Source organism: Micromys minutus (genome assembly GCF_963924665.1).
Source record: "Micromys minutus genome assembly, chromosome: 6".
In the NCBI taxonomy this organism is placed as follows: domain Eukaryota; kingdom Metazoa; phylum Chordata; class Mammalia; order Rodentia; family Muridae; genus Micromys; species Micromys minutus.
This window is the reverse complement of record NC_137975.1, coordinates 25,701,958-25,724,006: the sequence shown is the minus strand read 5'-3', so window position 1 is coordinate 25,724,006 and position 22,049 is coordinate 25,701,958. Positions and strand designations below refer to the sequence as shown.

Below are 22,049 nucleotides of genomic sequence, written 5' to 3'. Positions count from 1 at the left end.
AAATCTGGTGCCATCTTCTGGTTTAAAGGCATACATGCAGGCAGAACACTATATAATAAGTAAATAAATCTTTAAAAAACATAACTCTCATAAATAATAAATTATTCGTCGAGCAATTAACTACTTTAAGCATACACTCTGTAAGCAGTAGTAGTGACAGATGCCTGTGAGGAAGGCACTAGGAAACTACAGTGGAAGATGTACAACTTCAATGTTGAAGGACCTCCTCATCACAGAAAAGTCCATTAGAAAAATAATCCCACATCTGATAGAGGTCTAATATCCTATATATACAAAAAAAAAAACTCAAGAAGACTCCAGAAAATCAAACAATCCTATTAAAAAATGAGGTACAAAGAATTTAACAGAGGGACATCAAATGGCTGAGAAGCACTTAAGGAAATGCTTGACATCCCTAGTCATCAGGGAAATGTAAATCAAAACAACCCTGAGATTCCACCTCACACCAGTCAGAATGGCTAAGATCAAAACCTCAGATGACAGCACATGCTGGCCAGGATGTGGAGAAAGAGGAACACTTCTCCACTATTGGTGGGGTTGTAAGCTGGTACACTTCTCTGGAAATCAGTCTGGCGGTTCCTCAGAAAATTGGACATAGTACTACCTGAAGACACAGTTATTCCTCTTCTGGGCATATACACCAAAGATGCTCCAACATACAGTAAGGACACATGCTCCACCATGTTTATAGCAGCCTTATTTATAACAGCTGGAAAGAACCCAATGTCCTTCAGTAGATGAACAGATACAGAAATTGTGGTATATTTACACAATGGTGTACTACTCAGCCTTAGAAACAATGACTTTACAAAATTCCTAGGCAAATGGATGGATCTAGAGAATATCATCCTGAGTGAGGTAACCCAGTCACAAAAGAACGGACATAATATGCAGTCACTGATAATTGGATACTAGCCCCAGAAAGCTCAGAACACCCCAGAAACAACTCACAGACTATATGAAGTTCAAAAAGAAAAAAAAAAAAAAAAAAAAGGAGAAAGAGAGGGAGGAAACAGCAAAACATAGTTATTAGTAGTTATATATATATAGGATGGGTTGTCACAAGCAGGGAGTGACCTCAATAGAAATCACCCCTGCCAATGTCTTGAATTTACATCCTGCAGAAATGTAAAAGATTTATTTCTACTTTAGAGTCTGTGATCCTCTTACAGTGGTGCCCCACCTCTCCATCTGACATTCAACTGCTAACAGGAAGCTGGGGGAAGTAGGGTAAGAAAAGAGAATAGGCTAGGGAATTCAATAGCAAAGGACCTGCTTGCTTTTTTTTTTTTTTTTTTTTTTTTTTTTTTTTTTTTTTTTAATGTAGCTCATGATGGAGTGCTTGCCTAGGATATGCACGAGGAAAGAGGAACAAAGGGTCCCAGCTACTCAGGAGGCTGGGACAGAATTACAGATCTAAGGCCACCCGGAATAGGGAGAGATCCTGTTAGAGTAACTGAAGGAGGAAAATAAAAGGGAGTGAGGAGGACAGGTATTGTCAACTCACAGCAGTGGCCGTTTTCTTAGCCCGGCTTTTGGGCTTGTCCTTCTCAGTTTCTAAGGCGCAGTCTTTCTTCTCAGTGGGTTCTTGCTTGATGGTACTTTTCATTTCTTTCTCTGCAGGAAGCAATCCAAAACGTTGGGCCTGTCTGAATGCACTATGCTTATCTCTGCTCCTGTCTCAGCTCATCCTCTTCCTCCCTCCAAAGAACTAAACACAAACGCACTTCCATATTTGTTTTCATTTTAATAACACCTAGTGTTACTAGACACAAGAGTGCAATACTGACTGATAAAATACAAAATAAGCTCTATTAAATTTTAGCATGTAAGTGCTATTATGAATAGTGTAAGTCTTCAAAACTGGAGCTAAAGTTTTCTTTAAATAAGAATAATACATTAAAGGAGCTGAAAAGGGTCACAACCTCTTGGGAAGAACAACATATATACTGTCTCTCCATAATCTAAGATCTCCTGTTTCAGTTATTGAACTATCATGTGACATTGTAACAAGAATGCCTGGAAGAACATGCCCCTCAGAAAAGGAAAGAATTTTCTCTGTAGTCTTACAACTAGTTAGTGGTTGAGTCAGGACAGACTCAGTGGTTCACTCCCCACTACACCTTGCACTAACATATCAAGACCTACCGCATTTACTAATAACTAGTAAGCAGCTGCCCCTGTGCTTGTAATATAGGACTCGCCCTTGGCCAACTACAAATCTCCCTCTAGCTAGGCATGGTGGCACATCCCCATACTGCCAACACTTGGGAGACAAGAATACACAGAAAGACCTCATCTCAAGAAAAGAAAGGATGAGGGAATAGGGGAAAGGAAAACAGGGACAACCACAAAACATACAAGTATTATCAGCTCAACTTCAGCTTCTGCCTGGTCTGAAATGAAAAGGAACCTACAGACTTCTCAAATCACCTCTTGAGTGAATGCACTCAACTAAATTTCAAAACAGCAGCTAGATGCATCTGAGAAAGTCACCTATATTCCAAATATGCATTTTTCTACTTGTTTTACCATCTGTTAATTGTGAGAAAAAAGACAATATATTATATTAAAGTTTTATTTCTCAAACCCTACCAAGTGATAACGAAATAATAATCACTATCATTTACTCTTTCTTTCTCATTAATGGATAAACTCTTACCATTTTCCCATTTTGGAGTTGTACAACCCATTCGACGTCTCAGATTATGAGTCCTGGCTTCAGTTGCCTCTTCTGGCTCAATTTTAATATTCATAGCCTAAAAAGGTTGTCATAGACATGACTGTTTCTTCTTTCTGTTACTACTTAGTAATTCAAAAGATACTTTATTCTTTTCTTAGGAGATCACATTTGTAAAATTACACACAAACTAAAAGTATTCTCCAACAACAGAGTTGAGACAAAAAAATAGAGAAATTAGATCAATTTATAAACTGTATTACTACCCAAAATGGTCATAACAAGGCCATATTTTCCTCTAGAAACTTTGCTTTAGTTACTTATTTTATAATCAAAATGATAATAAAAACATCACATTTTCATTATTTCTAAAATGTAAATTTTTGCCAACCTCTTCAAAGGTCTATCGGTACTTGTAAAAATTTGGCTGGCCTCAGACTCTGCTTCCTGAGTGCTGGCATTGAAGGCCTGAACCACTACACCGATTTTCTGGTTTTTGTTTTTTGTTTTTTTTTTTTAAATAAAATTAAAGGTTTTGTTTTTATTTACGTTTGTGTGGCAGGGTGTCATCCCCATGTATGAGTAGGTCCCTTTATAGACTAGAAAAAGGCATCAGATTCCCTGAAGATACAGGAGGATTGTGAGCTGCCTAGGTACTAGGAATCAAACTCAAGACCTCTGCAAGAGAAGTACACTCACCTTTAGCTTCACTATTATTTTAGTTACTGCTATTATAAATTATACCTCTGAGGCTGAAGAAATGAAGTACTAGCTGCTCTTCCAGAGGACCTACATGTTTGACTCCCAGCACCCACATGACTGCTAACTATCTGTAACTCCAGTCCCAGGGTATCTGACCTCCACAGGTACTGTACACTCATATGGCACACAGACATTCAAGCAAAATACAGAAAAATAAATCAAGAGTAAGTTATATATCTAACATCACAAGAGTTCATTCTCAATCAGACAAATGAGCCAAGCTCAGCCCTTCTGCTCCTTAGAATGACATAAGCAAAACCACTTTGTGGTCTAGAACTGAAGTGTTAATAGAACTGTTTACTAATTTACCCATGTGTTCATTCACAGTCAGAAAGTCTTTCTTCTGTGGGCATTAGCATTACCTTTGCTCTATCAATGCAGACCCTAGGAATCCACAGCACCAGGGCACAAGTCATACTTTATGGACACCCCCGTGTTCCTAGCAACTGGAAGGCTGAGGAAAGAGGATCTCATAGGAAGTTCAAGGCTAGCTTGTGTGTTATACAGTATAACCCTGTCATCAATCAAAAAAATATGCTCAAAAAAAAAAGAATATTTGGTTTTAGATTAATGAATTTTAAACATGTCTGTGGAGTTTACATAATAATTTTCTATTCTGATTACTTTCTTTTACAGAGAATAAGGAATCTCTACATTTTACATTACATAAAACCATTTGTTATAGATAATTAAATACCCTGAGGCTCCTCAGCATTAAGTTGCTCCCTAAAACTTACATCCTATCAAGTGCTAGACAGAAATCCAAACATGTCTCTCTAAGAAAAAGCATGGAGAACATTCTTCCTTTCTGAGAAACTCCTAAAGCAAACCACCTTGGCAGTCTTTCTATATTGGGTACATATATTCCTGATTCCGTATTTATGAACCAAGTCCCTGTCTTCACACAGCCCCACCCTTGATAGAAGCACAATGATACTTTTGGTTTTGACTAGTAACAACTAAGCAGCTTTCCGACAACCCATTCCTTCCCCTTTGTGGACAACATCCCCATCGCTGACATATTCCCTTGAGAGAAAGTCAGTGATGAGCAGCCATGAGCAGCAAACTCAAGCAATTCTCATCAATCCAATAGAAGACTCACCTCTGCTCTCATGCGCTTTGCTCGGCGGGCGGGAGGGCAGGTTTCTGAGGGCTGCACAGACTGCCTCTGGGGAATATCATGGGGTTTGTACTCCTTGTCCTTGGTGTCTGAGGTCAGGTTAGGCTTCTGAAGACACTAAAAAGAAAACAGTTGTACCAATGAATTTTCTTTCCGTGCTTTTCTTAGTGCTTATGTCCTTGGGTTTTAAAAAGCCATGGCAGGCCAGGCATAGTGGTGCATATCTGTAATCTGAGCACTCAGGAAGCCGTGGCAAGAAGACCCTGGGCTATATAGTTTAGGTGTCTCAAACATAAAAAGCAAAATGAATTACTTCTACATGAGTACAATCCTGCCGATTCTGACATGACTAATAGTGCTACAATCAAAAATATCCTGACTTGAAAAAAATAGGTCCTCTGACTGTAGTTTTCTTTCTTTCCTTCCTTTCTTCCTTCCTTCTTTCCTTCCTTCCCTCTGTCCCTCCCTCCCTTCCAGGGATTTTCATTTAATTCTTAATATACCTGCAAAATCTAGTGTGGCAGAAAGTGATGAGTGCTCTTTGCAGGGCATGTCGGTACACACCTTTCATCCTAGCAGCTGGGAGGCAAAGGCAGGTGACCAACCAGGTTTGCACATAAGCTCCAGGCCATCCAACCTTCATAAAGACTGTTTCAAAACTGAAATCTTTTTGACATAAAAATGGCCCATAGGTCCCTTTGTTTGTAATACTTGGTCCCAGCACTCTTTTGGGAAATTTCATGGCCATCAGTAGTTGGGACCTACCTGGAGAAAATACTGTTCTACAGGGATGAACCATATGAGCTCTAGGCCTGGTCTCATAATCTTGCCCACTGCTTTCTGGTCCACCACATCAAGGATCCCAGACATACCACCTCACTGCCACACTTCCCCAGGATGCAATGTCTGTACCCTCACATCGTGAGACCAAACCAACCCTTCACTTGCTTACTTAGGAGTTGTCACAGGGACAGTGATACAGTTCTTACCAAAGTTCCCTTTTCATTTTTTTTTTTTGTAGTTTCATACTAAGCTGACATAAAGGTAGTATTTAATGCCAAAACATAACACAAAAAATTATTTTTACTGAAGCTACATGAATTTCTCAATTATATATTTCTTTTTCCTATGAAGACAATAAATATCATGAGAAGGATTTTACAATCTGTATTGGATGGGCATTTGCTGACATATATGCATGCAAATTGTGTACATGTCTAATGTCTGAGGAAGCCAGAAGAGGGCATCAGGTTCCCTGGAATTGAACTTATGGTTGGTTGTGAGCCACCTTGTGGGTTCTGGGCTCCAAATGCAGGTCGTCTGCAAGAGCAACAAGTGCTCTTAACCACCGATCCTCCTCTCCAGCCCTATGAGAAGCTTTTTTGAAAGTAGGATCCACAATGCAACTATCTAAAGTCCATATGGGGTATGGCACATCATTTATACTTGGCAACCAGGGAAGTTTACCGTGAAATTAACTAGGGATGTAGCTCAATAAACTTTTCTGTGAATAAATTTTTAAAAAGGCAGGCGTCAGGGTGGGGATGTGTTCAGTTGGCTGAGTGCTTATGCAGCAAGTATGAGTCCCAGGGTTCAATCCCCAGCTACCATGAACTGGATGTAGTGGGCACACCTACAATCCTACTACTCAGGAGGTGAGGGCAGAAAAATCAGAACGTTCAAAACTATCCTTAGCTACACCGTTAAGTTAGCCTAGGATACATGAGACCCCTTTTTCTAAAAACAAACTTACAATATTTTATATACTCTATGAACTTTGTGAAACAAAAATTATGTGAATTTGACGCTAAAATTATGTGGGATTAAGAAAGTAGTGATGATGTAATTCACTTATTCTATCACAAATCTATTCCCTACTCACTGGCCTTAGTGGCTCTACCATCTATATTCATGACCTTTAGACACACTAAACAAAAAACCAAACTTAGCAACATTTTAGAATATAAGGAAATCTATCTTTTGTTCCAATGATTCAAAACACAAGCCTAATACACTGGTTTTATCACTAATACGGATTTTATCTTCTTGCAAAGAGATTATCATTATACCATAATCACCTCATCCCGCAGAGACTGCTGTCCTCCTTCAGAGCATTCAGAAAACATGGTGATGCAAGAACAAGCCTGTGTTCCATTATGCGAGTATACAGCTCAGTCTCAAGCAGCCTAGGTTGGTCTTGAATTCACTTGTGTAACCAACAATAACCCTGAATTTCTGACCCGCCTGCCTCTGCCTTCAATGTACCACCTTGTCCAGCCTGTGAAGTGCTAGAGGTTAAATCCAGGGCAGGCCTTCTACCAACAGCTACATCCTCAGCCCCTTTTAAAGCTTTCTACAAGGAAAATAAATGTACCAGTGCTTAGAATATACTGGTATGTAGCTTCTAAGTCTCAACACAACAACCCCTACCTTTTATTTGCTTGAGAATGGCCCTTACTATATAAGCTTGGGCTATAAAGACATCTGCTGTTCTAGGATTGTTCATTTTATTTTTAACTACACTGGCTCTCTAGGCAACTGACAAGTTTCTAAAAGGCTGCAATTCATAAATTAGATAAGATCTTTGCTTTCCTTACTCACTATAATCTGCACAGAGAGATGGAATATCTATACAGGACAACTAAATGTTTAAAAGATACAACTATAAAACAGACCAAAATCTAGTGTGTGGCCCACAACTATAATCCCCAACACTTGGGAGGCTGAGGCAGGAGAATCACACGCTCAAGAGCAGCCCAGGATGCACACTGTGATTGATCACCTGGGAGACAAGATACATTCCATCCCATAAGGATTTGTCTGGATTAATTAAGCTAGAAAGATGTAGCACCACCCCACAGACTGCAGTAGACACATAAAGGGCATGAACAAGGTAAGTAGGATCAATCAGTTCTCTGCCCCCTGACTGCAGACACAGCATGACCATCTCTTCACCATGCTTCTCATACCATGCTTGCCTGCCATAATGGACTATAAACTCACAATAACTCATACAGCAAAACATCTCTAACATAAATGACATCATTCATGGCTCACTGAACATTAACATACGTTTTTATATAGGGGAGAGGGATGTGGGTATAGGTCTGTGGGTAAAGTGCTTGACTCAGATATACAAAAGTCCTGAGTCTTTTGTATGAACCGAGTGTGGTGATGGTGCAGGCTGTGATCCCATCACTTGGGAGGGAGAAGCAAGGTGAGTGCAAGTTCAAGGTCATTGAGGTATACAAGAAATTGAGGCCAATCTATGCATATAAGACCTTGTCTCAACATACAAAGTTAAGAGTGGTAGGAACATGCCTATAATCACCACTTGGGAGACAAAGACAGGCATCTCTGTGTGTTCGTGGCCAGCCTATCTTAAATAACAAATTACAGGGAAGCCAGGGCTACACACAACAACATTCCAATTTGGAAGACTGGGTGGTACAATCAGTGGAAGAGCAGTTGCCCATCACAGGATAGAGCTTCAGTTTGATGACCAGTATGCAAATATAAAAAAATATTAAAAGCTTTACAAGTATCTCTTCTAGTCTAAAAGAGAAGTTCAAGAAGGAATCAAGAAAACAAAAAAATGCTAGGATTTAGGATTTAGCATTAAAGTGTTGCTAGTTTATAATACCAGGATACAATTTTAATGGCTTTTTGACCTGAGAAACTTTTCACAGCAGAGAAGTGAAGTTATAAGACTTATTAGTCTAGTATTTAGAGTATCTCAAAAGATGCAAATGGATCAAGACATTCCTTTCTACCAGAACCTTTAAAAATGTAGGACAGCTTTGTAACATTTGGCTGAAACCCAAGAGGCTTGCAGACCAGAACTCCTGGGAGCAAGGTGCTTTGCAGCACTAAGTCCTTTCCCTTTATTAGATATTCTGTCTTGACAGCTTCCTTGGAAATCTCAGCAGACAAATGTTGGGCCACTTAATTCCCAGGTTACACCTTCATGTGAAAACCATGGAGGGAAGCTTTAAATAGAGTATTTTATTTTTAAAAGTACTTAATAATCAACTACTATAGTGAAATAAATACAGATTTTAGCTGGATTTGACAGTAAAAAGATAGTTCCTTTATAATCTTATTCATTCTGATAACAAACATTTAATACAGTTGCTCCTCAAACCAAAGTCCTAGGATTTTTTCCTCAAAAGAAAATCATTTAACAATGTTTTCGAAACTTAATTAAGACTATCTCATTGCCTGAAGGAACAGTGTAACAATAAATAAGCAGCTAAATACACAGTTGAAGGCAGCTCCAATACTCACCCTGAGACTGTCTCCAGACAGGAACAAATTGTATGGATTGAGGATTCGTTCATAATGTCCCCTGATATGTGAGCCCACGGCTTTACCAGGAGCAAAACCCATCTTGGTGGCAATCTTGGTCCATTTTCTATCCTTGCAAACAACTGCAAACCCACCTTCTTCTGCGACTAACTGTTAATAGCAAAAGTAATTAGAAATTAGAAAAAGAAATATTAAGAGAAATTTACTTCTACTTCCCTCAGACAGGTAAGATTCTAAGAAAAAAATCCTAGTTATACTTTTGTTATAAGCTCTCCTTGGTTGTTTTTCACTTCCTAGGTCAAAAGAAAGAAACAAAACAAACAACCAGCTATTAATATTTTTAAGGTAAAAATATGAACAGCTCTTTTGACAGTGTGGTCGGTCCAGATTCACTCACTGCTCCCAAGGCTCCTTCTCATTTCCCAAAGAAGATGACTAACAATTCTATATGCACTAAAGCAAAGCTCCCCATATTTGGTCCCACCTGGTTACCTTTAAGAAAAAAAAAAAATCTCTATTTAAGAAAAAAGGCAACAAGTGTGCCATTGTGTCTGACAAAATGAAGTAGAATGAAGAGCTGAATTTTCAATTGTTTCAAATTCCCTGAGCCTTGGGTTCTTCCTTATTTAAACTACAATGGGAAGGACCCTTTGTAGTAGTGAGACATTTCAAATGAAAGATTGTCACTAAATCTATAAAATAAAGCTTACAGATTACACAGGTAAAGAAAGCTCTGATAATATGCTTAACAGCAAAAAAAAAAAAAAAACAAACCTCATTTTACCTATTTCAAACAAGTAGCTTTCTTTCTAAGGTTGGAGGGGGGATTAGACAGCTGTGCCGGCACTTGCCTTATTTAGCTGGAACAAGTCTAAGATCTTTCTCTCCACGTGGGGAATCTTCAGAGTACTTCCCTGTAGCTCCCAATACTTTGCAATCTGGTCCAGGAAATTCAATTTTACACGTGTTTGGGCCTAAATGTCAAAGAAATGCATTTTAACCTCCCCTATTGCTTGTCCTGCTATTGGTCGAGGATGAGCGGGCTCTCGGCTGTGAGTCAGTTCATCCGGAGTGGTGGTACACAGCTGGCTCCTCACCAGTGCCAGTACTTGGCACCATCTTGTTGCCCATGTTACCTTTTCACTCTTAAGACTAAGGACAAAACTAACCTCTACTTATTAAGTACAAGAGTGTTTGCTTGTCTAAGTCGTAAATTAGAAGTAGGTTCTGTCCATTTCTAAGGACTGGATTAAGATTCTTGTATTTTATTATGTGAAATTACTAAAAGATTTTCGGCCAATATATTTTCTGCATACAACTTAGAAACAGGCAAAAACATACAAAATAGACTTATTCTGAACAATGCCTCAACTAAGATTCACTACAGGCACAATTTAATGTTATTGGTTGAAATCAGAAATGGCTCGCAGTGACCTTTTATTTCTCACCAAGTCCTGGCACTCCTGTAGACCAGACCAGCCTTAAACTCCTGTCTCTACCTTTCAAGTGCTGGAATTAAAAGTGCGTGCCACCATGCCCAACTACTACTGCTATGGCATTTAATTTAAAAAGAAAAAAAAAAAATCACAGAAAAAATGATAAATGTTAACTATCAAACTATTACTATATATATACACACACATACATCTATATTCCCCTAATCATAACACACAGATGGGGGGACAATCTGAAAGTTTCATCCATATTCAGTTAGTTCCCAATGGCTGGATGTTATTTTTCCCAAGACAGGGAGAGCCTCACTACATGCTCCAGGTGGCCCTCGACACACCCTCTGTGCCTCCTCATTCTAGGACTACAAAGGTGGGCACCATGTCTGAATAATACCTCCTACCTTGATGTTCATCTGCAAATTTGAAAATAGGCTAAAATGCTTAAGGGACAGATATGAAGCTCGACTGGTCATGGCACTTCCCTACCACATAAAGCCTTGGAGTTAATCATCAGCACCACACAAAACCAGGTGAAGGTTCTTACTTTCAGCACTCACAAGCTGAAGGCAGGAGGACAGCTATAGATTAGAAACTGCACTAGGCTATATACAGTAAATTTCATGTCAGCCTAGGCTACATATGTCTCAAAAAAAATTTTAAAGGAATTTGTAAAGTACTGACATAGACCGACTCTTATCAAAAAAAGTAGTATTTTCTAGTTTGTACTATCTTTAACATTTATTTTATGTGTATCAATGTTTTGTTTGCATGTATATATGTGTACAACATGAATGCCAAATGGCTGAAGGGCATAAGAGAGCATCAAGATTTTTCTGGAACTGGAGTTACGAATGGTCAGGAAATGAGCCAGGGTGATGCAAGAACAAGAAATGCTCTTAACAGCTAAACCATTTCTCTAACCCTTCCCCCCTATATTTTAAAACTTTCTGTAGGCTGCAGAGATTGCTTGGTGGTTAAAGAGCACTGGCTGCTCTTCCAGAGGACCCAGGTTTGATTCCCAGCATCCACATGGCAGCTCACAACTGTCAGTAACTCAGTAACTCCATCTTCAGGTTTTCCAATATCCACGCAGAGAAAACACCAATGTACATAAAAACAGAAATCATTAAAAATGTATATACCATCTACAGCTTAGAAACTAGCAAGTTAAAATAAAAGAGCAAAAACTTTATGTGCACTTTACAAACATGTGATTGTGCCACACTCTCTTCATTGGGGAAAGCGTGTTACTTAATCAAGTCTGGGTTGAGAATGGCTGCTCACACCATCTGTAACTGTCCAGGGAATGTGATATCCTCTTGTGACTTCCAAGAGCACCAGGCATGCTTATGGTACAGACATACATGCAGACAAAACATATATAGACATAAAATAGTTGAAAGTTAAAAGTTAAAAGTTTTAAATGTAAAAGAAAATGAGGGATATAAAACCTTTCCTCCTGCATTCTTATTTTCAAAACCTAAAATTCATTGATTATAATCTAAAGATACTGGCCATGTTCTCACTAAGACTGTAACATTAGCGGCAAACTCCTCTGGAACACAGACAAACAGAACATTACCTCCAGTTCATTTAGCCTCTGGATACGTGGGGTAAAATGAAGTTTATCAACATCACAAGCGAATGGCGGCTGCCAATCCTAGGGGAAAGCAAAAGCTATTAGATATAATAGGAAGGTTAATGTCATCCTCAGCAAGTGGTAAATTCCAGTTCTGGGCTATAAATTCTTGTGTAACAAGAATAAGGAATTTTTATGAGGATCAACTCTTCAGTAGACGGAGAGTCAACACTCATTTCTATCTCTATTCTTAATGCCTGTTCTTTATAGCATCCTGCTGTCATAGAAGAGCTGTTAAGTAAGAAGACCATTGCTCAGTCTTCACCAAGTCCAAAATAAAAAGGGATGTGGCTCAGTGGGAAGGCTTCATGTTTGCTTCATGTCGAAAAGATGCTGTGTAGCCATTAAAAGCAAGGTATGTATAAATTGTTCCCTAAATATGGAATAAACTGAAAAGCAACTTTAATATCTAAAATAAGGGTACAACTGAAGATTAAAATGCTGTTCTGCTGAATTCCTTTTGGGATAATGAAAGATCTAGACAGTAGCTATGTATTCACAACAGTATTCGGCACTAATGCTGAACACTCATGCACTTGGTGGTTACAACAATAGGTTTTATATTGTGTACTTTCACTTGGCAAATAGTATAAGACAAATGGTAGAAGACAGACTTTTACTGACAAAAAAAGACAGGTAAGTTTTCTTCCTTATCCGATTTAAATACAAACCAAAATACTTCAATAATATTAGATTATGAGAATGTTAATATTCTATCTAGAATGTGTCAGAAGTGGTAGAATTTCCATGAGTAAAAAGCAAAGTCAAGGTCTGAGGATGTAGCCCAGTGGTAGAATGGAGGAGTTCAATCCCCAGTGACTACCCTCCCCTACACCGGAGATTCACAACCTTTACTCCAATTTCATACTCAGAGTGTATTCAAGCTGGGAATGTGGCTAAGAAGTAGTGCTTGCTCCTGTCTAGCTTATTTTCCTGATGCTTCAATTAAAAAAAAAAAAAAAAACCTTAGGTGGAGCTCGAGAGATGAGTCAGCATTTAAGAACACTGGCAGAATAATCATGAGGAGTATAGATCCAGCACCCAGAACAAACTGAAGTGCCTGAGGACCTCAAATCCAGCTGAGAGGTCTGAGATCTGAAGCCCTTTCTGAGAAGTCTGCACATGCCCCACTCCGCCCACCCATGAGGAATAGTCCCTCACTGGAGGGAGTCTAAGGGGGTGACTCTAGCTGAGACTCCTAGCAGTAGGGAAATGGACCCTGATGTGGCCACCTCCTATAGCCAGGAACGACTCCAGTGGATAAGGACACCAACTCACCCACAAAATTTGTCCTGCCTTCACTTCAAGCAATGCAGGGACAAAGAGCAGAGACTGAAAGAATGGCCAACCACTGACTGGCACAACCTGAAAGCCATCCCTAGGCAAGCACCACTCCCTGACACTATTAATGACACTATTAATGACATAAGTTTGCAGACAGGAGACTAGGATAACGATCCTCTGAGAGGCTCCACCTGCCCAATGACTGAGATGCAGACAGAGACCTGGAAGGGATAGGAACTACACAGGAAGACCAGAGTCAGCTAATCTGGACCCTGGGGCTAGACTACAGATATACAGCTCGGGGTGGGGAGTTCCCCGACAACTGGAGTAGAGGCTGTTCCTAAATTTGTTGCCTGTCTGTGGATCCCGGTCCCCTAACTGAGCTGCCTGGCATCCTCTCCCTCCTGAGACTCTTCCTGCAGACTTTATGTGCCAGAGGAGAAGGGAAAATGGCGGAAGGGACTGTGTGAAGGGGGACCAGGAAGAGGGGGCATTGATCAGACTGTCAAGTGAATAGATCAAAACAAAACAAAAACCACAGCTGAACATAATTACCCACAATTGTAACCCCAGTGATGACAGACAGATCCCAGAAGGCATCTCAGTGCAAACTTGTCTCCAGACAAGCCTGCACCAGCAAGCACACAACACTGCACACAAAACAGGCCTGGTGATGACACCTGTAATCCCAGCACTTGGGAAGTATGAAGTGGATCAGAAGTTCAAGGTCATCTTCAGCTAAGGCCAGCCTGAGATGAGACACAGTCAAAATCAAAGTATTCCGTGTCCAGATATGCCAGCATTACCATAACAAAAAAGCTCAGCAGGTTTTGATAAGAAGACAGCAAGTTCTAAACCAGCCTGAACTACATAGCAAGATTCTGTCAGGGAAGAAGAAAGGGAAAAAAAAAAAAAACAGAAAATACTCTATAGAACCAAAAAGATTAAAGTTTATGTTTAGATCAATATCTGAAGACATTGAAGTGTTAAATTAAAATTATACTGAACAAGATATCCTAGGGAAAAAAAACACATGCTTCTTGATGTCCTTTGTCAAGGTAAAAGGAAGAGCTTTGCTCTCTCATACTTTACAAACGCTATTAGCTTTTAGAAAAGAACTAGGACTGGGTATACAGCTTAGTGGTACAGTACTTACCTGATGTCTAAGGTTCCATGTTCAACCCCAGTTAAGGGGTGGAGAAGAACCCATACAAGGAGGGAGGAAGGTAGGGAAGGAGGGAGGGAGGGGAGAGAAAAGAAGAAAAGGAGGAACTGGTCACAACTAAAGGTTAAATTCAAATGGTGAAAGACAAAATATTAGAAAAGCTAAGTTTAGGGAGCCACTTCTCTCCTTCCACCACGTGGAAGTCAAGTAATCAAGCTTGGCAGGCAAATCATAGTCCCGGCATAGTATGCTGTTCTTGTGGTCTGAAGCTTGGATATATATACTAAGAACTAAAGGCAATAGACAGGTTATTCCTGACTGACCTCTTTACAGCCTTCATACCCTCAAACAAACACTCGGTAGGTGAAAACATTTGTCACACAGCCTCATATGCCAAAGTTTAGTTTCTGGGTACCACAGAAGGGTAAGCACTGATTCTCCAACGTTATCCTCTGACTGCCACAGCAGTACAGGAGTACACACCTGCACATGCACACGAACAAACGCACACACACACACGGTAAATGATTTTTCTTTAAAATTAAGTTTCATATGCATGAATTATGCGGGCTTAGTTTGTAAATTCAAATAAATTCTAAAAATGGCACAGCAAAAGGAAAATGTTAAGTTGACAAGAGGATTAGAAGAGATAAAAATAGTTTAAGACCATTTTTTATTAATACAAATCACTTCAAACCTTTTCTTTTGTAGCTACAAAAAGAGACGGGGGGGGGGTGTCAAAAGCAGAGCTATATTATTTACTGCAATGAAACAGTCACAAACCAGGCCCTAGTAGGGTGGCACAAACCTTAAATTCCAGCACTCAGGAGTAGAAAGAGGCAGGTAGACTTTTATGAATTCAAGGCAATGCTGGTCTCCATGATTCCAGGACTACCTCAAAAAAGACCTATCTCAAAAAAATAAGTGACTTATTTTTTTGAGTGACTGGAATGCTATGTATATAGACTAAGATGGCCTTAAGTCAGTGGTCTTCCTGCCTCTGCTGCAATTAGAGGCATGTACTACCATGCCTGACCTAAAGTTGAAACTACATACTATTTGGGTAATACACTATCAAGAGAACTAACACATATTTGGCAAAATCTATGTAATCTGACAAAAAAAAAAAAAAGGTAAAATTTTTATCCCCTACCAATACAATAATGTGGATCATAAATCACTCTTACACAGAATACAGAACTCCCATGCAAGTATGGGTGATAGGAGCTTATTTATAGTAAACTAGGTATAGTATGGCATACCAGCATCTGGGAGGCTGAGGCTGGAAGATATTTTGTGAGTCTGAGGCCAGGCTAGACTACACATAATTATTATTACTAGCCTGGCAGGGATACAAAACATGACCCTGTCTCCAAAAAAAAAAAAAAAAAAAAAAAGTGAAATACTACAAAGCAGTTCTAAATACACTTATTTAGATTTATTTTATTTATTTATTTTCATGCTGGATTTATTTTTATTTCCTTTGCTTTTAAAAGTTTGCCTGGTTCATTAGTTTTTTGAGACAAGTTTCCCTGTATAGTCCTGGATTCTTGGAACTCTGGGCTAGCTTTAAACTCACAGATCCACCCGTACCTGCATCTCCGAGTGCTAGGATTAAAGGCGTGCACCACCACCATCCAACAAAAGTTTTAACTCTTTCAAAACAGAAATTATGAGAATTTTATTATTAAAAGGCTCAATTATTTTTGTTAGCAGTCAGAAATGTGTTCCTTGGGGAAAACAGCTGAAGACTGAAAGTCCCAAGAGAGGACTGAGAAGCAAGTAAACATCTTCCTTAATCCCAGCACTAGCTTAGCAACAATCACTTAAGGCACATTTAACTGCTGACGGTTCAAAAGCAAAAATTAGCCCATGAGAGTAACTTTCAAACAATGCCTCAAAGTCTTCTTAAATGCCTAAGAATTCCCTTCATAGATAAGCAAGTCTTATATCCATGTATTTAACATATCAAATGCTTCTAATTATTAGCAAAATGAGAAAGTATACTCAATAGAAGCTACACAAGTTAGTGTATTCTTTTTTTTTAACTATTTTATTTATTTTATGTATATAAGTACAGGTAGCTGTCAGCAGACACACCTAAAGAGAGCATCAGATCTCATTACAGATGGTTGAGAGCCACCATGTGGTTGCTGGGATTTGAACTCACGACCTCTGGAAGAGCAGAGCCACTTAACCACTGAGCCATCTCTCCAGCCCCAAAAGCCCATTCTTGAGGAGCCTGCCTCTCATCCCACATCCATCTTCTAGGGACTAGGCCTGCCAGTGCAGACCCCAGGTTCTCCTAGTTCCTTTCCTAGCACATTCCCATCCTTTCTGACTCCTGCCATACCCACAGAACCAGTCTCTACTAGGACCCACCGTGGCCACACTAGGTGAGGACATTGGCTCAACTCAGAGAAGCTTCTTGCAGTAGACAGTATTAACACAGAGACCCACAACTGGACCACCTGCAGGGTGAGGATTCTGAGCACTAATCTATGTCCAGAAAGGAATGTCTAAATCAAACCGCTCTCCACAAAAGTTCTATAAAGGAAAAAGAGGTGGAAAGATTCTAAGAGCCAAAAGTAGAGATGACTCTAAACACAATAGGCTGCTACACAGACCTGCACCAAGCAAACCAGACAAAATTCCAGCACTGAGATCTGGAGAAGTGGATCAAAAGCTAACCCAAGAAGTTATTTGTAATTGATACCTGATTGGAAAGGGAAACCCATTTTCTGCAATTTAGTGTCAGTGAGTTTACCAATCATACTCCAAGACAAACCCTATGCCCAGGAGTAGTTAGTTGGCCAACAGAAAACAGAATTCATGATTCTCTGGTGTATTTGGGGCCTAGGTTTTGGGTTTATTTGGTTTATTTGTGGTGGTTCCTGTTTAGGTGGGAAGGAGCTGGAGAGCATCTGGAAAAGTTAAGGAGGGAAAGAATATGATCAAAACATGCTATTCAGAAAATTTTCCCAAGTATTAGTGGCTCATGCCTTTAGTCCCAGCACTCAGGAGGCGGAGGCAGGCAGATCTAAGAGTTTAAGGCCAGACTGCTTTACAGAGTGAGTTCCAGGACAGCCAGGCTGTTACACATTGAAGCCCTGTCTCAAAAAGCCAATGAATTGTAATGATGATAAAGATAAATTTTAAAGCTTATCAAAAAAAAAAAAAAAAGCCTATTCTTATTTTCTGTACTGATAGTAAACTAACAACATTAAGGACCAAAACATTTTTCTAAGTACACGTATTCTATGAAACTCAAGATTATAGGTGTATTATGCATTCACAGAATTACAATCCAATGCCAGCAGATGGAAGAGCAGATGCCTAAATCCATATTCTTACAGTTTATAGGTCTTAAAAATTAACACAAAAGTTCAGTGAAATTTTGTTAAGATCCAAAGAAATCTGTTTTAGAGGGTATTTTAAGCTAGATTGGCAATTCTTTCAGCTGAGGGTGACACGGATTACCATAAGGATTTGAGAAGCACATACAGAAGACAACTTAGGTGCTTTCTCAGTGACTGGGACAAATTAGACCACTCAGTGGGTAACAGCACTTGTCACCAAGCCTGTCAGAGGTAAGCTCAATCCCAGGACCCACTCAGTGGAAGGAAAGAACAACTCTGGAAAATGGTCCTTTGACCCCCACATCTGCTGTGACACATGTGTACATACATACACAAAGTAAATAAATAAAAGATAAAACAAGGGGCTCAAGACATGACCAGCACCTCTTGCTCTTACAGAGGACCTGAGTTCAGGTCTCATTACCCACTTCAAGTGGTTCACCACATATAGCTCCAGCTCCAGTGGGATCTAATGTGGTAACTGCTGTCCACGGGCCTCTAATATATTTATTCTTCTTAATGTATTCATATAACTTTATGTGTGTAAAGGTGTTTTGTCTACCTGTAAGTTTCTGTACCACCAAGTGTGTGCAGTGCCCATTCAGGCCAAAAGAGGGTGTCAAGGTCCCCTAGAACTGGAGTTACAAGTTATGAGCTGTCACATGGGTGCTGAGTATTAAACCTGGACTTTACAACTTAAACCAGCTGTCTAGCACCTACCCTTACATACTCTTTAATAGTGATGTTAGGTATCAAGCCCTGGACCTTAAAAGGTGGACCACAAGTGCTGTACCATTGAACTGTGATATACTCCCAGCCATGCTTATCCTTTTGAGAGCTCTTCAATTGCTGTCAGAAGAGTATAAAACATAACAATCAAAATCATCTTTAATAGACTTTTTAGAGGTTTTATGTCAAACTAGTTTATCTTTCTATTAATATCTTGGATTAGTACACCACATTTCATTGATTGAACCCCACACTTTATCGTTTACTCATATATTTTTTTAAACTACTATCCCTTTTTTTGTGTTCCAGTATTCCATCCAGTATATCATGTTTAGTTGTCATTCTTGAGCCTCACTGTGTATATATCTCTGGCTCGCCTAGAACTCACTATGTAGAACAGGCTTGCCTTGAACTCAGAGATCCACCTGCCTCTACCTCCCAAGGACTGTGATCAAATATATATTAGTTGCTCTTTAAGATTAGAAACACTTCATTTCACTTCACAGAAGCAAATTATAGGTAAAGGGACTCAGCAGATGACCCAATGGGTTAGGATGCTCACTCTGAAAACAAAGACCTGGGTGTGACTAGCCAGCATGCACTTGAAAAACCAGGCATGACATAGGCAGGATGAACACGGGCATATCACCAGAGCTCCCTGGCAAGCCTGCCGAGCTAAAAAGGCCAGCTCTTCTGGCTCAGTGGAAGAGCTGTCTAGGGTCATAAGGAGAAAGCAGTAGGGGAGTATACTCTGCAAGCCCGAGTGCAGCTCTCATCTCTGCTCTCACGTGGCCTGTGCACACAGTGCACCCACACCCACACTTCAAACGGTTTTGTGACGCTATCTGTGTTGTCTGTGTTTGTGAGACTGATCTTGTATGTATACAAGTAGCCTGGCATCTTTCCACTCTATCTTTTGAGTTCTAGCCTTACAGTGTGAGCACTACCAGATCCAATTTTATTTGTAGACTTCCAACAGTTGAATTAAAAGTAACAAATTCCAGTAAAATGTAGTGGCAAACACCAATCTCCACACTTGGGAGGTAGAGACAAGTGGAGTTGGAGGCCAGTGTGGCCTACACAGTGAGCTACAGGACAACCAGCGTTTCAGGACAAAGAAAACTTCAGAGCCAGTAAGATGGTCCAGCTCATAAAAGTTCTTGCTATTAAAGCCTCATTACCTGAAATGAATTTTACAGTGGAAGGAGAAAACCAGGTTGTTTTCTGATCAATACTGCCCTGATGTTATGCCTGTGCCCCAGGACAAATATGAGTATGTGCACACACATAATAATGATATTAATATATAACACTGTCATCATCATCATCATTCCACCTTGGTGTGGTTGTTACTCCAACACTTAAAAGCACAAAGCAAAAGGACAGCCTAGGCTACATAGTAAGACCCTCTCTCAAAATAAATTCCAAGGGCTGGAGTAATGGCTCGGTGGTTAAGAGCACCAACTCCTCTTCCAGAGATTCTGAGTTCAATTCCCAGCAACCACATGGCTCACAACCACCTGTAATGGAATCTAATTCCCTCTTCTGATGTGTCTGACAGCTACAGTATATGTAGATATAGATATATATAAATAAATATTAAGAAAGCTTATTTTTTAAAAAGAAAGAAAAATAAATAAATAAATCCCAAGAGACAAAACTGTAACTCAAGAGGCTGGAAGAAGAACTGGTGGTTAAGTGCAGAGAACCCCAGTTCTGTTCTCACCACCCACATGGTAGCTTACAACCATCCAACTCCAGTTCCAGGAAATAAAACTCCCTTTTCTGAACTCTGTGGACAACAAGAATGCTTATGGTGCATAAATACAAGCAAAACACTCAAAACAAAATAAAGCTATTTTTTTTAAAAATTAAAACTAGTAGTAGTGGCATATGCCCGTGCTCCCAACACTGGGAGGAGTTCAAGGTCAGCTTGAGCTTCACTGAGACCCTGTCAACAACAGAATTCTAACTCATAAGCTGGTGTTATGTTCATGTGCCCAACACTGGGAATTAAAGTATAAGAACTACCACAACTTCAAAGCCAATTTGAGCACTGTCTCAAAAAAAAAAAGAAAGAAAGAAAGAAAGAAAGAAAGGAAACAATTGTAACTTAAATATGGGAGAATGCAGTTTACTATGCATTCAAAAGACCTTGAGTTCAAACCTTAGCAATGCAAAATAAAATGTACAAATTAATAAGGAAAGCCAACTTTCCTGTTTTGCTTTGAGTCTCAATATTAAGCCCAGGCTGAGCCTGAACTCACAATATTTGAGCCTTGGCCTCTGGAGTGCAAGGATTACATGCAGTGAGCCAACAAGCCTATGTTTCTGGAAATAACCGGCAGGATCTCATTCTCTCCTTCCATTGTTTGTGTTCTAGGAATTGAACTCAAATTGCCAGACTGGTGACCAGACCTCCTTATTCACCGAGCAATCTTGCTGGCCCAAAGGCTTCAGTTTTAAACTTATTCCAAAGAACATTTAGGGGTGATGTTTGTAAATGTGCATGCTATGCAAACCTAACAACCTAAATACAATCCAAGGAGCCCACTCAAAAATTAAGATGACACACATTTGTGATCTCAGCAACCCTGCAGAGAGATGAGAGGTAGGACAGGGGAATTGTCCCATTGTCAGATAAGCTACCCAGGAATACACTGCAGAGAACCACCAAGAGAAACCCATGCCAACACACTGACTCCTGAGAGCTGTTGTTTGACAGAAAAGCAGCCTGCCTCCATTTTAAGCTTAAAAGCCATCTTAAAGAAAAACTAAGTTCATTCCTATTTATAATTAAACCTGTTTCTCAAGGATTGGGCTCTGCCCCACCTGTAACCTTAACTATAAAAGGTTCTGCACTGCCTGTTCCAGGAATGGTGATCATGTCTTTATTTCAGAAAGTTGTTCAGAACCATCTTGCAGCCCTATCTTTGTTTCGAGTCTTTGGCAACCACCTTGCTATGACGACCTAGTTACGACCACTGTGTATCATGTCTTTGTTCAGGAGGTTGCCAGAACTTGCTGCACTGATGTTCTGCTCCAGAATTACCACTGAGCTTTATAAAATTCTTGTCTTCTTCAGATCCAATGCTGACTTCTTGAAGTCTGCCTTAAGAACAAGCACTTCCTGTAGAGGAAACTTAAAAATTAAAAAAAAGTGGCACGCCTTTTATCCTCATTTGATAGTCAAAACAGGAGGATCTCTGAGTTCAAGCCCAGCCTGGTCTACAAAACCAGTTCCAGGAGAGCCAGGGCTACACAGAAAAACCCTGTCTAGAAAAACTAAAATAAAATATATAAAATACATAAGAATTAAAATAAAATAAACCAGAGGCTGAGAGATGGCTCAGCTGCCCTTCCAGAGGACTTGAGCTCAATTCCCAGCACTCACATGACAGTTCTCTGTAACTCCAGCGTTAGGGGAGCTTTACACTGACATATAAAACTTACTTTGCAAACTAAATGACCTGAGTTTAATTTCTAGAACCCATTAAAAGTGGAAAAAGCAGACTCCCACAGGTGGTCCTC

At 39.7% G+C, this 22,049-nt stretch overlaps 1 protein-coding gene across 1 annotated transcript in view; it reads right to left on the bottom strand.

Moving 5' to 3' along the window:
* The window catches only part of KDM5B (lysine demethylase 5B), a 65,380-nt gene that overhangs the window by 28,724 nt on the left and 14,607 nt on the right, over nucleotides 1-22,049 (bottom strand). Inside the window, exons 2-7 of the mRNA XM_080918431.1 lie at nucleotides 11,925-12,002; nucleotides 9,739-9,865; nucleotides 8,871-9,037; nucleotides 4,566-4,700; nucleotides 2,684-2,780; nucleotides 1,529-1,638 (exon numbers count right to left, since the gene is read on the bottom strand). Coding sequence (XP_080774557.1) covers nucleotides 1,529-1,638; nucleotides 2,684-2,780; nucleotides 4,566-4,700; nucleotides 8,871-9,037; nucleotides 9,739-9,865; nucleotides 11,925-12,002 — 714 coding nt within the window. The remainder of the gene's footprint in view (nucleotides 1-1,528; nucleotides 1,639-2,683; nucleotides 2,781-4,565; nucleotides 4,701-8,870; nucleotides 9,038-9,738; nucleotides 9,866-11,924; nucleotides 12,003-22,049) is intronic.